Raw genomic sequence first — 17,695 nt, forward strand, 5'->3', positions numbered from 1 at the left:
GGGGAAAATTTTGAGAAGTTTTCCATGCGACCGAACCAATCACAGTTAAAATGCTTATCAGGATGTTTTCTAATTAATTGGCACTGACTCTTACAGATTGTCTGATCAAGCGTCAGAATATCATAAAACCATTTTGACAACACGAGAAGCATGTCTGTGTTATATAAATAAAACAGGTGATCGTCTGCAAACACATTTATAATCTGGGTTTCGTCTCGTCTATTAAAAATAAGTGTAAAAATGGGAATTTCTGTGAACAGTTTATTATTTATTGATGTACAACATATCACAATATCTTGTCTTTAAGGATTTCTTTTGGTATAAACTCTATCATAACGTTATAAATCACCACAATTACTTAATTTACCCCCTGACTCTCGAGTTATTGCTAAAAACAGTTGACCTCACTTCACCTCCATAGCAAATATAGCTGACATTAAACACACGTAGCAATCAAGTTATTGATGTAATTTTTAGTTTTGGGAACACAATAAAGTACAAATCAGTGAAATTAAACCAATCAATAAACACCCACTGTTATGCTGTTTGTAGCAAGTTCATAATTTTGGATATTATAAGTCAAGGAATAGCATAACATTTTGGGGAAAATTAAGTTAATATAAGTAAATATTTAGTTCAGAACTGGAGTCAGGATGAGGTTAGCTTAGCTTTAAGGAATGAAGTTGGTAACTGTATTAATTAATTTAAAACAATACGTCTTAATTTACTTAATTATGTTTTTTTTACTTTGGCAAAGCCATGCTAGCTGTTTCCATTCTTTATGCTAAGCTAAGCTAACCCCGTCTTAAATCCAGCACACAGTGAGATTGATATTCACATCCATCCCATGAACTGTCACAGAAATCTGAGATATTTTATCAAAACATATTAATATATTTTGCATTACACACAGAATTAATGGGACTTCCGGTAACGGACAGATGCCGTCAGTGTGTTTGAGACAACAGGAAGTCACGGCATCTTCTGACTTGTTCAGTTTAACTTTAAGAGAAATCACGAGAATCAAGTGTGAGGAGAACGTTTTCTTTTTCAGTCTTTGGGAAAATCTTTTCTGCAGGTGTTTCCTCATCGTCATGACGCCGTTTGCAGGTTTCTGTCCTTTGATTATTCTCCTTGAGACGTTTCTGCAGCCACATCCATCAGATCATTGAGCAAATCTAAAACGACAGCAGATAGTTATTATTGGTTGAAGTAGATTCAACTGCAATCTTATATTTGCCGAGGTATCCAAAGACCGAAATGCAAACATCGCATTGCGGTGTATTTGTTTTTTTAAAAGGGATCCGAACACATCTGAGTTTTCGTGCATTTTCTCCAACTGCTTTTGAAGATTTCCATCTGACCAAATCTGCAGTAAACACTCCCCCTCTGCATCAGACCACCACGAAGCGCCATTTTTAAAAATGTCCTCCGCCTGACGTCAGGCTTCAATGCACGATCTGAGGTGAGCGTGCAGCCAGTTACGGCTACACCCCTTGGTCAAACCACCTAGCATCCGGTGTTCCACGTATAATATTAACAATAAATCATTTTTATTGAGGAGTAAACAGTTAATATTTGATCAGCAGAATGGACGAATTTCATTTTTATCCTTAACTGAAACAAAACCTGGAGGTGAGAACGTTTGACGCCAGTTGGGTGGAAAAAAGAAAGGTGGAGGATGCGTTTGCTGGTTCGGCGAGTAACTTCGTCCTGAAAGGTAATGTAAAACTTTATGCAACTTAATCTGATTTGGCATTGGAGTGTGTCTGCATTGGGGTCCAAGTACTCCATGTTTTTCCAGTTCCGTTCATGACATGATTGAAATGAGCCTAAATAAATGTGTATATCAAAATTCCAACCAAATTTCATTCATATTGGTTCAAAATGAAGCGAGTGTCGGTCATTAACTGGTCATCAAGTCTTCATTTCTCACATAAAAACTTTCTATCTGCACTCTAGCGGACTTTCGCGTATCGTTTCTTGTCCACCTCAGATCGCGCGGGGTGTAGCCGTAGCTAGTTTTCAAAGATGGCCGCCCTTCTGCACACGCGCGCCTCAGATCGTGCTTTGACAGGAATAACCAACCACTTTCTAAACATGCTGAAATCTTCTGCAAGTTTATGTTTAAGTCCCTAAACCGTGTTCAAAGATGAAAGCGGAGTGATATAGAATCGTGAGAAGGAATTGGACGTCATAGCCTTGATCTGCGAGAATTATATCACAGCTAACAACCAATCAGATTGCTTGATTCGAGCCATCAGTTTTATAAATGCATTCACACGAAAGAAGTCAGAATCAATGGTTACTTTTATGGAAGATGTGTTAAAATGTGGCTCAATTTGGACAGAACAGTGTAATCGACCAACCGATCAGGTCTCTCCGTACGTACCACCGTCATTTACTCCAATGCTTTGTCCTTGGATTCCTCCGCCTTCGCCGCCTCCTCCTCCTACGGTGTCTCCCTCGCTCAACGCGGCCGCCATCGCTGCGTCCTGTTCAGTGAAGAGGCCCGCGAACCCCGTTTTCTTCTCTTTCTCCTTATCGTCGTCGTCGTCTCTGTTGAAGATCTTTGAGAAGAATCCGTCCTTCTCGTCGTCTTTCTCCTTCTCCTTCTGCCACTTCTTGCGCTGTTCGTCGTCGTCGTCGTCTCGGTTGAAGATCTTTGAGAAGAATCCTCCGTCTTTGTCGTCCTTTTTCTCCTCCTCGTCATCCATCCCCAGGACGCCCTTCACTTTATCCTCCACTATGTCTCCTGCAGAACAAACATCACCACAGGAGTTTATCTCAGAAGACAAAGATGAAAAGATATTTGAAAGTTAATTTTATTTTGCCTGGAGCTGCTGGATTATTTGCTAATAATTACGTCTAATAGCAGCTAGGCAGGGCTGCGGCTTACGGCTCCTTCACACCTGCTTCGTTTGGTGCGGACTTTCAGTCTTTTCAATTTGATCTGAACTAAAATGACGTGTGACCAAACACCCAAATGTGTTTGGTCACAACCCAACTTGATCCAATCGTCCTCGCCTACGGGAGTCTTCATCTTGTCAGACTTTGACTCCGTCTCATTTCCTCTGACCAAAAAAGGGCATGTATGTGATGTCGGGGGGGAGGGGCGTACGTCCATTGCCACAAAAAGACACAAAAATACCATAAAGAGTAGAGATGCACCGATGTTTTTTCCGATCCAATCTAATACCTGGGCTGAGCGTATCGGCCGATCCTACTGTTGAATGAATGAAGTGTAAACCCGTCCATGTGAGTGAAGGCATCAGGCTTGATAGAAACATTTAGTCTTTCTAAAAAAAGTGACAAATAACACAGATATAAATGTACTTAATATTTATGAACAAATAAAGTGATTAGCAGCAAAAATAAATGAATAACACTTCCATGTAAAGTGCAAACAGAGATTTCAAAATGTAATATAAAATAAAGCAGCTGCCTGAAACCCAACAAACAACGACTTAATTAACTTGCTGTGTGATATTAATAAAAAAGAAATAACTGGATGGGCCTCATTCATCCAGATGATTCGTCAATATCGAAGACAATCTGGGTATCAGCTCGGTGCATCGCTAAAAAAAGACACAAAATGGCCCCAAAGAGACACAAAAATGGCCCCAAAGAGACACAAAAATGGCTCCAAAGAGACACAAAATGGCCCCAAAGAGACACAAAAATGGCCCCAAAGAGACACAAAAATGGCCCCAAAGAGACACAAAATGGCTCCAAAGAGACACAAAAATGGCTCCAAAGAGACACAAAAAAGGCCCCAAAGAGACACAAAAAAGGCCCCAAAGAGACACAAAATGGCTCCAAAGAGACACAAAAAAGGCCCCAAAGAGACACAAAAATGGCACCAAAGAGACACAAAAATGGCCCCAAAGAGACACAAAATGGCTCCAAAGAGACACAAAAAAGGCCCCAAAGAGACACAAAAATGGCCCCAAAGAGACACAAAATGGCCCCAAAGAGACACAAAAATGGCCCCAAAGAGACACTAAAATGGCCCCAAAGAGACACAAAAATGGCTCCAAAGAGACACAAAATGGCCCCAAAGAGACACAAAAATGGCTCCAAAGAGACACAAAAATGGCTCCAAAGAGACACAAAAATGGCTCCAAAGAGACACAAAAAAGGCCCCAAAGAGACACAAAATGGCACCAAGAGACACAAAAATGGCTCCAAAGAGACACAAAAAAGGCCCCAAAGAGACACAAAATGGCACCAAGAGACACAAAAATGGCCCCAAAGAGACACAAAATGGCACCAAGAGACACAAAAATGGCTCCAAAGAGACACAAAAAAGGCCCCAAAGAGACACAAAATGGCACCAAGAGACACAAAAATGGCCCCAAAGAGACACAAAAATGGCCCCAAAAGGACCATAAAGAGACACGAATGAAAAATATAAAACACTCATCATTAAACTTCTATCCACTCAGTAACTCACCCAAACCCTCAATGTTTCATATATTTATTATTATTATTTTCCAAACTCTCTGAATCTTTGACTCAGCACTTTTGTAATGAATAAAAAACCTTGTAGAGAATTTTCCATGACAGAGACAAAGAGTTTCCACCTGACGGCAGAAATGCAAATCAGGACCATGAACACACACACATCTGTTTCATCCCCTCTTTCTCTACTCACCGATTTTCTTTGCGATCCATTTATCCATCTCTGTGTTTCTGTGTGTGTGTCTCTGTGTGTGTGTCTGTCCGTGTGTGTGTGTGTCTCTAATGAGAGTGTCTCTAATGAGAGTGTCCAGTGTGTGTTTTCTGGCAGGAGAGACTGAAGCTGCCTCTCTTTCGGTCCACGCCCCTCTCAGGTGACACTCTCCCTGTTTGGCAGTCGATTAATCAGGTGTGTCTGCAGACAGCACCAACCTGCTCCACCTGCTTTCAATCACACACACACACACACACACACACACACACACACACTTACACACACACCGTATCATAACCAATTCCTTGTGCACGGACGGACTATTATTAATTCATGTGATGTGGTGAAAAACTTTTCTTAAAATTCTATGATTGCGACTGAGTTTTTTTTTCAATCAAACTTTATCAACATAAAGAAACATGACAACATATAAACATGAAACAACAGGGAAGAACAGGGAGTGCGTGACAGAAATCACACAAAAAGAGCTACTACCACCACTACGGAAGCCCTAAAGCAGGGGCATCAAAGTCAAACACATCAGAGGGCCAAAAAAACAAATTTGCTCCAAGCCGAGGGCCGGACTGGTTCAATGTTTATTAAAACATATTAAAATGATGCATATCACCTATTGAACAAAGACCTAACACAGTGTACCGTATTATATATAATAATTTAATAAATAATCCAATATTTTTGTACGGCTCCAGCAGTAATTTCAGGTGAAAACATTTTTCAACAGACAAAAACAAACTTCCTTCAAAGAGAAAACACATCTGTGTCCTGTACATTAAATGAATAAAGCAATATTTTCTTATGACTTTATTTATTTCAAGGAAAACATTTTCAACAGGCAAACAGGGAAAAAATAAAGAATATGTTTCTTAATATCAAGATAAAGCCGTTTAGCCATTATTGGGGGGGGGGCTGAAAGTTGACATCTGCCCTGACTGCTGATGAATAATGATAATAATAATGGCCCACTTGCGCTGCAGTGAGTGTGCGGGCTACCGTTGCATCGTGGGTAATGTAGTTTTGGTGCGTGAAAAACACCAGCAGGCGGCTGTGGCGTGCGGGCCGGTTCTAATACTAATCAAATATCATCCCGGGGGCCAAGATCGTTCATTCGCGGGCCGTATCTGGCGGGCCAGATACGGCCCGCGGGCCTTGACTTTGACACCCATGCCCTAAAGGGTCATACATGCATACATACATGTAATTTGATAACGAGATAATTAATCTGAGATCTGGAGGAAACAGAAGGATGGTGTAGAAACATCATTCAGTGCATCAGTGTCAGAGGAGCAGGAGAACATGGATCAGCATCACGTCTCTTTAATAAAGACCTCACGTGTCGTGAACGGTGCAGGGATTAACTCTGAGGAGCAGGACCCAGATGCAGACGAGGACGCCGAGTAAGATCTCAACTGATATATTTAATAAACCAAAACCAGAAACAAACAAAAACCAGAGAGGGGGTAAACAGGAACAGGGTCCAGGGTGGAGACGAGCATGAGGACCCCGGCTGTTTCACAGTGTGAAGGAAGAAGAAAGCTCCACAGCCGTCTTCTCTTCTCTTTTTTGATTCGTTTTAATTTAAATTTCATTCAAAATCATATTCATCGTATCTGCTGTTTCATACACAAGGTAAAAGTCAAGGCACAACAAAGGACACGGAGACTTTAATGACAAAGAAGAATATAAAATAGAGCAAGATGCAATAAAAGAAGTAGAATTACACCAGTATTCCCACAGCAGGGCTCCACTTTTGATATATGTTGTTTATTTCTTCAGTCCACTTGTTGAGCGTTGGAGGGTCAGGCTTCAGCCACCTTACTGTGATGCGTTTAAGTGCTGTTGGTAGTCGTATCTGTAAGAGCTCTTGGTAACAGACGCACCGTTGGGTCCATTGTGATATTTCCACCAAGTGTTTCAAACACTTCCTTCCAGTCTTGGGCCGAGTGTGTGGGTTTGAGTACCAATGTGTGGGCCACGGTTACTCCAGCATTTATTAACAGCTGCTTTTTAAGGACGCCACGTCACAGGACAACACAGTCTCACACCCAACACGTCATAAACTGAAGCTTGGTCAGGGGTCTTTGGCGTTAGTTACGGACTAAAAAGGTCTTAAACGTACAAACCCGACGCAGGGGGCTCTCAACTCATTCCGATGTAAGCCCGTCTGCGGCAATATTTGAAGCTCAGGGCGAGTGCCGCCGCCGTCCAGTCATTCAGTATTAACCCGACCACGGCACACCCAGACGCTGTGAGAACCTGTCCCATTGGCTGCTTGTACTTGTACTTATAAAGCGCCTTTTTAGTCTTCTGAGTACTCAAGGTGCCTTCACAGTGTTTGTCACATTCACCCGTTCACACAGACATTCACACTGATGGCAGTGGACATCTACAGACCATCTAATCTAATCATTCACAGCACATTCACACAGCAATTCGGGGTTCAGTGTTTTGCCCAAGGACACTTCCACATGGGGATCGAACTGCGGGTCTCTCGAATGGAGGACGACCCACTCTTTCACTGAGCCACAGTCGCCCCAATGTTGAGAACACTTTGCGGCCTTTGTTTTTGAGAAGGATGGATCCAACGTGAAACTTCCAGATGGATGGATCCTCATGGTCTCAGCAGATCCATCTGAACTCTGGTTTGGAGATCTTTGGGGAAGGGGTGAAAATCCTGGTTTCTGATTGGATAAACCATCTGTCCATCACCAACATACGGGCCAAATCAACCAACCAGATCACTGAAGCCTGTGCATTGATGACGTCATGGCGATGCGTGGCTTTGTTTCCAGATCTTTCCGTAGACCTCTGAGTTTTTGTGCGTCTTGTCGACTGTTTTTGAATCTTTTCATCGACCAAATCTGCAGTAAACACTCCACCTCCGCATCACACCAACGTGAACCTTTCACCGCCATAGTTTTAAATGTCCGCGCATGGTCCCTCCTTCTTTTTTCTACGTCCCAACAGGCGCACAGGAAATGACCTCAGAACCGCCGTAGGCCTCGTGCTCGTACACGTGCGCACGCTCGTGCTCGTACATGTGCAAACGTGCTTTACTAAAGCCCACCTCTCCCAAACGGGCCGTGGACGGCAAGCGTGCCGCTCCTAGGCGCGGTAAAGTTGCACTCACACTGGTCAAAGGAACCAGACTTTAGCCGTGAAACCTGTTTGAGCACGGTACAGAGGCACAGTGTGAGTGCGCCCTGAGAATATTTAATGTTGAAGCCTCAGCTTTCATTAGCAGCAGAAACAGGAAACATGTGTTTTAGTAAATTTCATTTACGACGATTACTGTTGATGTTGTTGATGTTGAATGAATGACACAAAGTAGTGTTGGTCTCCAGGAGACATTAGAGATTTATTCATTTCTTAAACACATAAAAACCCAGATATAGTGATGTTTTCTCAGGCTTAAGTGATTCCCTCAGTACATAAAACATAAATATTGTTTGTCACTCAGCAGAAGTCATTGATATTTATGACAGTTTTAAACAGTAATGTGTATTTTATGGTTTTACAGATGTCCCCGGTGACACAACAACGTGAAAGTCAAGGAAAACAAACGGCGTGTAAATATTGAAGAGCATGAATTTTCCACCAGCGTGGGTGGAGTCACTGCAGGTGGAGGTGGGGTGGACGTGGTCTGCAGGGCGTCGATTAAAAGAGTCCCTGAAGGGCGCCCATCACATCCGGCCCTGAGACGAGAGACACAAAGACAGAGACGGCGTTAAAAACGGACCAGAACACCAACATTTTTTAGTCATTTCATTTGTATTTGTGCTCGTTTTGCATCTATTTTTACTCATTTCTGTCTCTTGTGATGGTTTTTGTTGGTTTTGCATCTCCTTATATTCACTTTGTATCTATTTGTAGTCATTTTACGTGTCTGTTGTCGTTTGTATCAACCCGTTTGTGTACAATTTTCACTCTTAGTGTCTCTTTTGATGTGATTTTGGGTCATTAGTGGGTGTTTTGTGTTTATTTGTGATTGTTTTAAGTCAGTGTGAAGGACTCACCTTTCCCCTCGTCCTTCTTATCACCACCACCAGCGAGGGAGGCGATGTCTCCTAGTCCAAACCCTCCGTCATCCTTCTTCCCCCCGGCGAGTGAGGCGATGTCTCCTAATCCAAACCCTCCGTCGTCCTTCTTCCCTCCGGCGAGTGAGGCGATGTCTCCTAATCCAAACCCTCCGTCGTCGTCCTTCTTCCCTCCGGCGAGTGAGGCGAGGCTTCCTAAATCCAGTCCTCCTCCACTGTTCCCACCAGCCTCCTCACCCTTCCCTTTTCCACTCAGGACTTTCCCCACCAGGTCCTCGGCCACATCACCTGCAGAGAAAACAGCTTCAGTTCAGTTCTGGGGAGGTCACACTGGGACATCTGAAGGTCCAACCGCGTCTGTGTCCCCAGAGTCAGGACTAAACATGGGACAGGTCTGCTCCGTGTCCCCAGAGTCAGGACTAAACATGGGACAGGTCTGCTCCGTGTCCCCAGAGTCAGGACTAAACATGGGACAGGTCTGCTCTGTGTCCCCAGAGTCAGGACTAAACATGGGACAGGTTTGCTCTGTGTCCCCAGAGTCAGGACTAAACATGGGACAGGTCTGCTCTGTGTCCCCAGAGTCAGGACTAAACATGGGACAGGTTTGCTCTGTGTCCCCAGAGTCAGGACTAAACATGGGACAGGTCTGCTCTGTGTCCCCAGAGTCAGGACTAAACATGGGACAGGTCTGCTCTGTGTCCCCAGAGTCAGGACTAAACATGGGACAGGTCTGCTCTGTGTCCCCAGAGTCAGGACTAAACATGGGACAGGTCTGCTCCGTGTCCCCAGAGTCAGGACTAAACATGGGACAGGTCTGCTCTGTGTCCCCAGAGTCAGGACTAAACATGGGACAGGTCTGCTCTGTGTCCCCAGAGTCAGGACTAAACATGGGACAGGTCTGCTCTGTGTCCCCAGAGTCAGGACTAAACATGGGACAGGTCTGCTCTGTGTCCCCAGAGTCAGGACTAAACATGGGACAGGTCTGCTCTGTGTCCCCAGAGTCAGGACTAAACATGGGACAGGTCTGCTTTAATCAGACTTTAATCACCGTGGTGATGGTGAGAGCTGCAAACAGCAGTTTTTACTTCTTGTCCGACTTGAAGGACGTTATTAAAGGGACATTCAGAGTCAGAATAACTGCAAAAGACGAAAACAAAGGCTGGAAAAATACACGCGTGGAAACAAACGCCACTTCAATCATTAAAGGTTCCTAAAAGCACGGCTCGATATCCATCAGCGCCCATTTTAGGATGGTTTGTGACCTTCTCAGAGAGACTTCCTCTTAGTTTCCCAGCTGAAGGACGCATTTGGACAAAATGTTAACACTTTTACCAAGAAAAAAGACATTAAATAAGAAATAACAAAGAAAAAGGGGAGATAAACGTGTCTAAATGCCTCTGATATTCAGTTTTATTTGTTTTAAATCAGGTTATAATGGAATATTTTGTGCTTATTTCTGGAAAAAGTACAAAACTCTGGATTAAAGTTCTTCTCCAACCAATTAAATACAAATTTGGACGAGTTTCTAGCTTCAGGGCGTGTCTCATAGTACTCTCAGTTAGATATTGAATAAGCATTTGCATCAGATCGGACCCGTCGGAGCAGAGCTGGGTGCGGATCACACAGAAATATTTGAGAGATAATGAATAAAGTGGATTCCCCCTGAGGCGTGAGGTATCGTCTGACTCACACTGAAAACACGACTCGTCTGCTCCTCCCTGCAGATCAAAACAATCGCTTTTTATTTGCAGATATCTGAGGCGTCTGCAGCGAATAGCCGGATCCCTGCGCGTCCGTCGTAGACGTATAACCGGCTGTCACAGTAAAATCTCATAATCTGGATTTTAAACAATCAACAAACCTCACTAAGTAAAAATTAATAATCCTCTCACCCTCATTTGAAAACATAGATACAGTATAAGGCTCCACGTTGTGTTAAAAGAATCCCTTTATCATGTTTATCTTTTGTTACTTTATATTTATTTATATGTGACCAACACATGAAATAGTTCCCCCTGAATTTCTTCTTCTTCTTCTTCTTATTAGATATCTTTGGAAAACTTGAACGTTTAAAACCGACTTCTGTCTCTTCAATAAAAGATCCGTGCAGTCCGTTCAGGGTTTTCTGGTTCAACAAAGTCACGTATAACAACTTCTGCATGATCCAATCCTCAAAGAGACAGAAAACGACCACAAAGAGACACAAAATGACCACAAAGAGACACAAAACAACAACAAGAGACACAAAACGACCACAAAGAGACACAAAATGACCACAAAGAGACACAAAACAACCACAAAGAGACACGAAACGACCACAAAGAGACACAAAATGACCTCAAATAGAGATATTTTCCAGATCGTACTCACCCACTTTAGACCCGACCATTTTTGCAATTCCTTTGTCCCCCACTAAGTTTCCGATTAAGTCAGCCATGACTGCTGTGTGTGTGTGTGTGTCGAGAGTGTCGAGAGTGTTGTGTGTGTCGAGTGTGTTAAAGGATGGATGGAGGAGGCTGGGTCTTATAGAGGCAGGTGCGCAGGTGTCCCTCAGGAGACGCCCCTCTGGTCTCGCCCTGCTGAGGAATCAGGCGTGGCTGCAGGGTGGACCCGTCTCTCAGGTCTGACACGTCGCTGCAGCAGAGGAGAGAGAGTGTGTGTGTGTGTGTGTGTGTGTGACGAACTTTAAATCCTGTTTAACATGTAAACACACACGAGAGTCAGTCAGCGGGTTCTTGTCAAATCAGATCATGATCAAGGCTGTTCTCATGCACTGTGCTGTGTATTAACCTCCGAAGGGTAATGCATTATAATGTGTGTGTACAGAAGTGAGGGGCTGCAGTTTTATTAGAGAGGCGGTCAGGGTGTGTGTGTGTGTGTGTGTGTGTGTGTGTGTGTGTGTGTGTGTGTGTGTTCTCCCTTCAAAGGAATTTAAAAAAGGCTGCCTGACTCACCACAACATACTTCTTTTTGTGTTTTTTGTGCACGTTGACAAAGAGTGGGTTCACTTCATGTGTCATTAGAAAACACTCGGTAAAGCGCCTTTCACTCTACAACACAGACGCTCACAGTGATGGCAGTGGAAATCTACACACCATCTGATCAGATCTAACCATTCACACCACAGTCACACACCCATGTGCAGCACAGGGAGCAATTCAGCGTTCAGTGTCTTGCCCAAGGACACTTAGACAGCTCCAACAGTTCTCTCCATTTGGAGCCAAGATTGCAGTGTTTTTAAACTGCTCATTTACCTCTGTTTATTCTCTTGAGACACAAATCGACCATAAAAAGACACAAAACAACCACAAAGAGACACAAAACAACCACAAAGAGACACAAAACAACGCAAAACAACCACAAAGAGACACAAAATGACCACAAAGAGACACACAACGACCACAAAGAGACGCAAAACAACCACAAAGAGACACAAAATGACCACAAAGAGACACACAACGACCACAAAGAGACGCAAAACAACCACAAAGAGACACAAAATGACCACAAAGAGACACACAATGATTACAAAGAGACACAAAACAACCACAAAGAGACGCAAAACAACCACAAAGAGACACAAAACAACCACAAAGAGACACAAAATGACCACAAAGAGACACAAAATGACCACAAAAAGACACAAAACGACCACAAAGAGGCACAAAATGACCACAAAGAGACACTAAATTTAAAAAGTAGACACTTAACGACCACAAAGAGATGCAAAACAACCACAAAGAGACACAAAACAACCACAAAGACACAAAACAACCACAAAGACACAAAACAACCACAAAGAGACACAAAACAACCACAAAGAGACACAAAACAACCACAAAGAGACACAAAACAACCACAAAGAGACACAAAACCACCACAGAGACTCCCCATCACATTTTAGCTCGTGAGTCATGAGCGTGACCACTTAACAGGTTGATATTAGAACAAAAATATTACAGGAAATGCTTATTAAACATATTTTAAATTACATTTCATGGATCTTAAAGTAATATTATATTTATTTAGTAATGAATGTTCCTGTCTTTTATTTTGGAAGATCTTTTAAAGAACCACAGTTTGAGAACCAGTTGTTCTGTATTTGTTGTTTTGCAAAAACAAAGTGAGGATGGTGTTGCCAACATCGTGTCACCTCTGCGGTCGGACCGGCTTCACAGCAGCACAGTTTCGTGTGTGTGTGTGTGTGTGTGTGTGTGTGTGTGTGTGACGGGACACACCCTGCAGTAAATTAACATCTCCGTGCCGGCGCCGCCTGACTTAATGTGACACATGGTGAGAAAATGTGCTTGATGTTTTGAGATGCAAATACCTGAAGAGAGAGAGAGATGGACGGTTGCCACGGTTACCGCCTCCTATAGTGCAAAGCAGAGGATGCTGGGAATTTAGAAAACAAAACAAGGTTAAAACAGGTAATTAACAGGAGTAAACTGGACATTTTGGGGTAATTTCTACTCACGGCATTCAACTTGTCATCACCTGTTTTAAATAAAGGATTAAATAAACAAGATTAAAAAATATAGACATTAAAATAAACACTTTGTTCTCATAAGCCGATATAAATGCACCCCTTTATGATACAAATATTTTAAAATTACACTTCATTTTTTGTTTACTTTAAAACTTGTATAAATATACTGAGTCTTTTTTTATTCAAGAAGCAATAAATAACACTTAATAAACATAATATTTTGATTTAGACAAACAAACCTTTACTTCTATTGTATTATAATAAAATAATCCAGCGACCATCATGTAGGATTATTCATGATCATAATCCTAAAGTCCTTTTTGTTGTGTTTTTATACTTTAATAAGACTTAATCTCATAGGACAACGTTATAATTTGTTTGTCTGGAGTAGCCTGACAGCTGTATTTAATTAAATACTAGTAGATACGGATAATAGGCCGATAATTATAGCAGCCGGTCTACTTCTGTTTGCCGTTTAGTAAGATGTAATACAAAGTTTTGTTACTTTAGCAGACGTTTATCTTTACTGTTCCTGTTTTGTTATGTTAATAGTGTATCTATATTTTCTCATCTCATCTCATCTTCAGCCGCTTATCCGGGGTCGGGTCTCGGGGGCAGCAGCTTTAGCAGGGGACCCCAAACTTCCCTTTCCCGGGCCACATTAACCAGCTCTAACTGGGGGATCCTGAGGCGTTCCCAGGCCAGTGTGGAGATCTAATCTCTCCACCTGGTCCTGGGTCTACCCCGAGGCCTCCTCCCAGCTGGACGTGCCTGGAACACCTCCCTAGGGAGGCGCCCAGGGTTCATCCTTACCAGATGATCCTGAACCACCTCAACTGGCTCCTTTCAACACAAAGGAGCAGCGGCTCTACTCCGAGTTCCTCACGGATGCTGAACTTCTCCCCCTCTCTCTAAGGGAGACTCCAGCCCCCCTCCTGAGGAAACACATTTCACACGCTTGTACCTGGACCTGGTTCTTTGGGTCCTGACCCAGCTTTCATGACCACATGTGAGGGTAGGAACCAGGACTGACTGGTAGATCCAGAGCTTTGCCTTCCTCAGCTCTCTTTTCGTCACAATCTATATCTAATCTATATTTTCTGTTGAATATAAATGTGATTGAGTCTGGTATAACATACATAATATATTGTTATGCCTTTAATATATGTCCAAGACCTCATATGGAAAATGTTACAATACAGCATTATCAATCAGGATAGGAGGCTACTACTTAAAAATACAATAGTATCAGCATTTATAACCAATAAATGACTTATTTGGCTATTATTTCCATTAGACAACGATTCCTAACAATGTATTAAATACGCTTTTCATTCACTTTATTAATATGTCCTATAAGAGACCACATTAAAAAATATATAATTCTATAATAAAACTTTAACTAAGCTAACTTCTTCTTTGCTCCCATGAATTACAAATGTTCATGGTATTATTTATTTACATGTGTAATGTTTCACTTTTTCACTGCTATAGCTACAGTCTTACAAGGTTGCCAGGTCCGCGGTTTAACCGATATTTTACCGCGGAATCATTTGAAGTGAATCCGCGGGATGATTTCCTTATCCGTGGTTTGGGTTAAATAGCCATTTTGAATGCAATAATAATAATAATAACAATTATAATAATAAATAAAAACCCATCTTTTAAATGAAATGCTGCATTTGTGTATTTAAAATCTTGGGCCGTTGGTTTTGTCACACATATCTGGCAACCTGCAGTGGCCGGAGTAAGGGTACCTGAGTCTGGGGATGTACAGGTCAGCAGCCCGGCAGAGAGGCCGAGCACGGTTTTAACTCGTTTGTGTCGGGTGAAAATAAAGCAGATAATTACTACGACACTGTGTTGGGAAAGATAAATAACTACTGCGTCCAGAAAGTCACAATTATCCACAAGAAGGCTCGTTTTTACCTGGATTTTACCTCCGAGCGCAGAAGCCTGCTGAGTCATCGAAGGAGCATATTGGAGCTATGAGCTAACGTTAGCATAGCCGGGACCCGTCAGTTTGGTCCGGTGAAAAGTGAGAATATCCGCGATACACTGGCCATTGGTATATTATCATAAGCTTCGGTTGACGGCGAACCTACACCGGACACGACGACGGAGGTTGTGAGACGGTAATGAAAAGTTAAAGGCGGTTAAAGGGCAAGTTAGCCAGCAAGCTAGAGCTAGCTAGTTCAACGGCTGGGGCTAGCTATGTCAGTGAAGAGGCGCGAAAACACGGTCGCGCGCGGTACTCCCAGAGGAAGAAGGGGAGTGGGACAAAATGGCGGCAGCGCGACGGACGTTGGAAACCATCAAGGTGTTTAAGGTAAGTAACAGTTGGGTGTTTTTTATTTTGGGGACGCTGGGGACCCACCACTGTGTGAAATAGACAATCTGAATCTATATTTAAAAGCTATATTTCTAAAAAAATACCAAAAAAAGTATTGTTTTTCCATAAAAATATATATTTAGTCTGAAATTATTATTTACATTTTTGTCTGAAGGGTTTGACAATGACTTTCTGTCCCGTTCTGTTTCCATGGTAACAGCCAATAGCTTTGGGCGCTGCTGGTTGCCAGAGTTGTCTGCTGTTTAAATTAAATATACAACTTTATTTATATATTTTTTTTTTACATTTTAATTGGTATCTTGTTATTGAATCATTTAACAATCCAGACTGCTCTCATGTGTTTATCGTACATAGCAACGAAAGTAATGTGCAGTAATTTGGGCATTTTCCACCTAATGATGAGAGTACTTGAAAAATCTTTAGCGTATTTACACCGTGTGCTTTGGGAGAGAAATGTAACTTTGTATCTCTACAGAGAAAAACAGAGAAAAGTATTATTTCTTAAAAAAGTTCTGAAAAATAACATGAACAAAAAATGAAATAAATGTGAACACTTGTACTACCTCCCTTTTTCCGCTTGGAAAAGATGTGACTATCATTGTTTATATATATTTCCAATGTATTATTTTGTAAACTGAACTTATTGACGTTTATGTAGTCATCTTGCATCTATTTTTGGTAATTTCGCATGTCTTTGCAGTCATTTTGCACGTTTTTGTGATGTTTTGGATTTTTTTAAAGTCATTTTGCATGTTTTTGTGATCGTTTTGGATTCATTTTAAGTCATTTTGCATGTTTTTGTGGTCGTTTTGGATTTATTTTAAGTCATTTTGCATGTTTTTATGATCGTTTTGGATTTATTTTAAGTCATTTTGCATGTTTTTGAATGTTTGAGTCAATTTTGGGGTCTTATCGCATCTCCGTGTAGTCGTTTGTGTCTATGTGAACACTTGTACTACCTCCCTTTTCCTCTTGGAAAATAGATATTATATGATTATCATTGGTTATATATATTTCCAATGTTCATCTTCAACCGCTTATCCCGGGGTCGGGGTCGGGGTCGCGGGGGTGCTGGAGCCAATCCCAGCTGACATCGTGCGTGAGGCGGGGTACACCCTGGACAGGACGCAAGTCCATCGCAGGACACATAGAGACAGACAACCATTCACACCTACGGGTGATTTAGAGTCATCAATTAACCTAACATGTATTATTTTTAAAACTGAATATATTTACTTTATATATTTTATTCAGCTTTATCTAATTAAAGGTTACTTCTTTGCACGCTGGAATCTTATTTGTGTAATTACGTCAAATAAAGAATCCTAAAAAACCCTGAAAAAAATCCCAAGTATTCCCTTAAACCAAAATAAGTTTATTCAAAGTTTAAAGTTGTAAATGTGCAACTACTAAACTAAACTTTTACCCCCTCTCTCAGTTGTGTAAGGTTTTTTTTAATAAAAGGCCGAGGTAGACTGCAGTCTCTGTACACTGCGCCCAGTATTTGGGCGTAAAGTTTACGAGTAAAGACCTCAGACAGCTGTCACTTAGTTAATTAAAACGGAAACACCCATCTATAGTTGAACAATAAAGACAAAGCAGCATTTACAAATACTTCAGCCGCACTCAGAGAAACAGGTTTGTCTTCTGTTGCAATTTTTAGAAGAAAGTGACATCAGCGCGTCACTCGTCTTCACTGACACATCCCATTATATCAGAGATTAAAAGACCGACGGTATACGGAAATGACAGCAACGTTTTTTATAATATAAAGCGTTTAAAGTGCTTCAGTTAGGGTGATTCATTCAGGTTTAACTACAGACCTCTTTAAAATAGCAGATTATTTTTGTTTTGCGGAAGAAAACCATAAATTCACAAGAACAGGTGCGCTCTGTGTGTTAAAATGACATATATTCAGTGGAATTAGTGAGATAACAAACTTTATGATAGTACTCATTCTGCAGAATAATATATTATAATGTACTATAATTATTGATGCATTAATGTGTTAATCACTTTCATGTTGCAGCTGGTGAAGGAGGAGCATACTTTAGTCTCTTTAAAATGGTAGTTTAGTCTATTATAAGTAACACATCGTCATTTATGAGTTGATTATATTTTGT

General features: G+C 41.7%; 2 protein-coding genes across 2 annotated transcripts; both read right to left on the bottom strand.

Annotated features, from left to right (window-relative positions):
- Positions 1-260: 260 nt before the first annotated feature.
- On the bottom strand, positions 261-4,775 carry LOC310953567 (uncharacterized protein). The gene is made up of 3 exons (XM_083922641.1): positions 4,658-4,775; positions 2,393-2,755; positions 261-1,178 (listed from the first exon to the last, which is right to left on the bottom strand). Exons 1-3 carry the CDS (start codon positions 4,683-4,685, stop codon positions 1,126-1,128), a joined length of 444 nt encoding a protein of 147 aa, XP_083778767.1. The 5' UTR covers positions 4,686-4,775; the 3' UTR covers positions 261-1,125.
- Positions 4,776-8,021: 3,246 nt separating this feature from the next.
- LOC310954047 (uncharacterized protein) lies at positions 8,022-11,253 on the bottom strand. Its single transcript, XM_083923343.1, has 3 exons — positions 11,101-11,253; positions 8,710-9,018; positions 8,022-8,388 (listed from the first exon to the last, which is right to left on the bottom strand). The coding sequence occupies exons 1-3, from the start codon at positions 11,165-11,167 to the stop codon at positions 8,351-8,353; spliced, it is 414 nt and encodes a 137-aa protein (XP_083779469.1). The 5' UTR covers positions 11,168-11,253; the 3' UTR covers positions 8,022-8,350.
- Positions 11,254-17,695: the final 6,442 nt, after the last annotated feature.

Source organism: Echiichthys vipera (assembly GCF_963691815.1).
Source record: "Echiichthys vipera genome assembly, chromosome: 11".
NCBI lineage: Eukaryota > Metazoa > Chordata > Actinopteri > Perciformes > Trachinidae > Echiichthys > Echiichthys vipera.

Bases quoted from the DNA above. Each gene is read 5' to 3' on its own strand.
- LOC310954047 (XM_083923343.1), bottom strand. From the start codon at position 11,167: ATGGCTGACTTAATCGGAAACTTAGTGGGGGACAAAGGAATTGCAAAA. The intron at 9,019-11,100 runs GTGAGTACGATC...TTTTCTCTGCAG, and splicing joins AATGGTCGGGTCTAAAGTGG to GTGATGTGGCCGAGGACCTG. The intron at 8,389-8,709 runs GTGAGTCCTTCA...CTCTCGTCTCAG, and splicing joins TAAGAAGGACGAGGGGAAAG to GGCCGGATGTGATGGGCGCC.
- LOC310953567 (XM_083922641.1), bottom strand. From the start codon at position 4,685: ATGGATAAATGGATCGCAAAGAAAATCG. The intron at 2,756-4,657 runs GTGAGTAGAGAA...TTTGTTCTGCAG, and splicing joins ATGGATCGCAAAGAAAATCG to GAGACATAGTGGAGGATAAA. The intron at 1,179-2,392 runs GTACGTACGGAG...CTGTCGTTTTAG, and splicing joins CATTGGAGTAAATGACGGTG to ATTTGCTCAATGATCTGATG.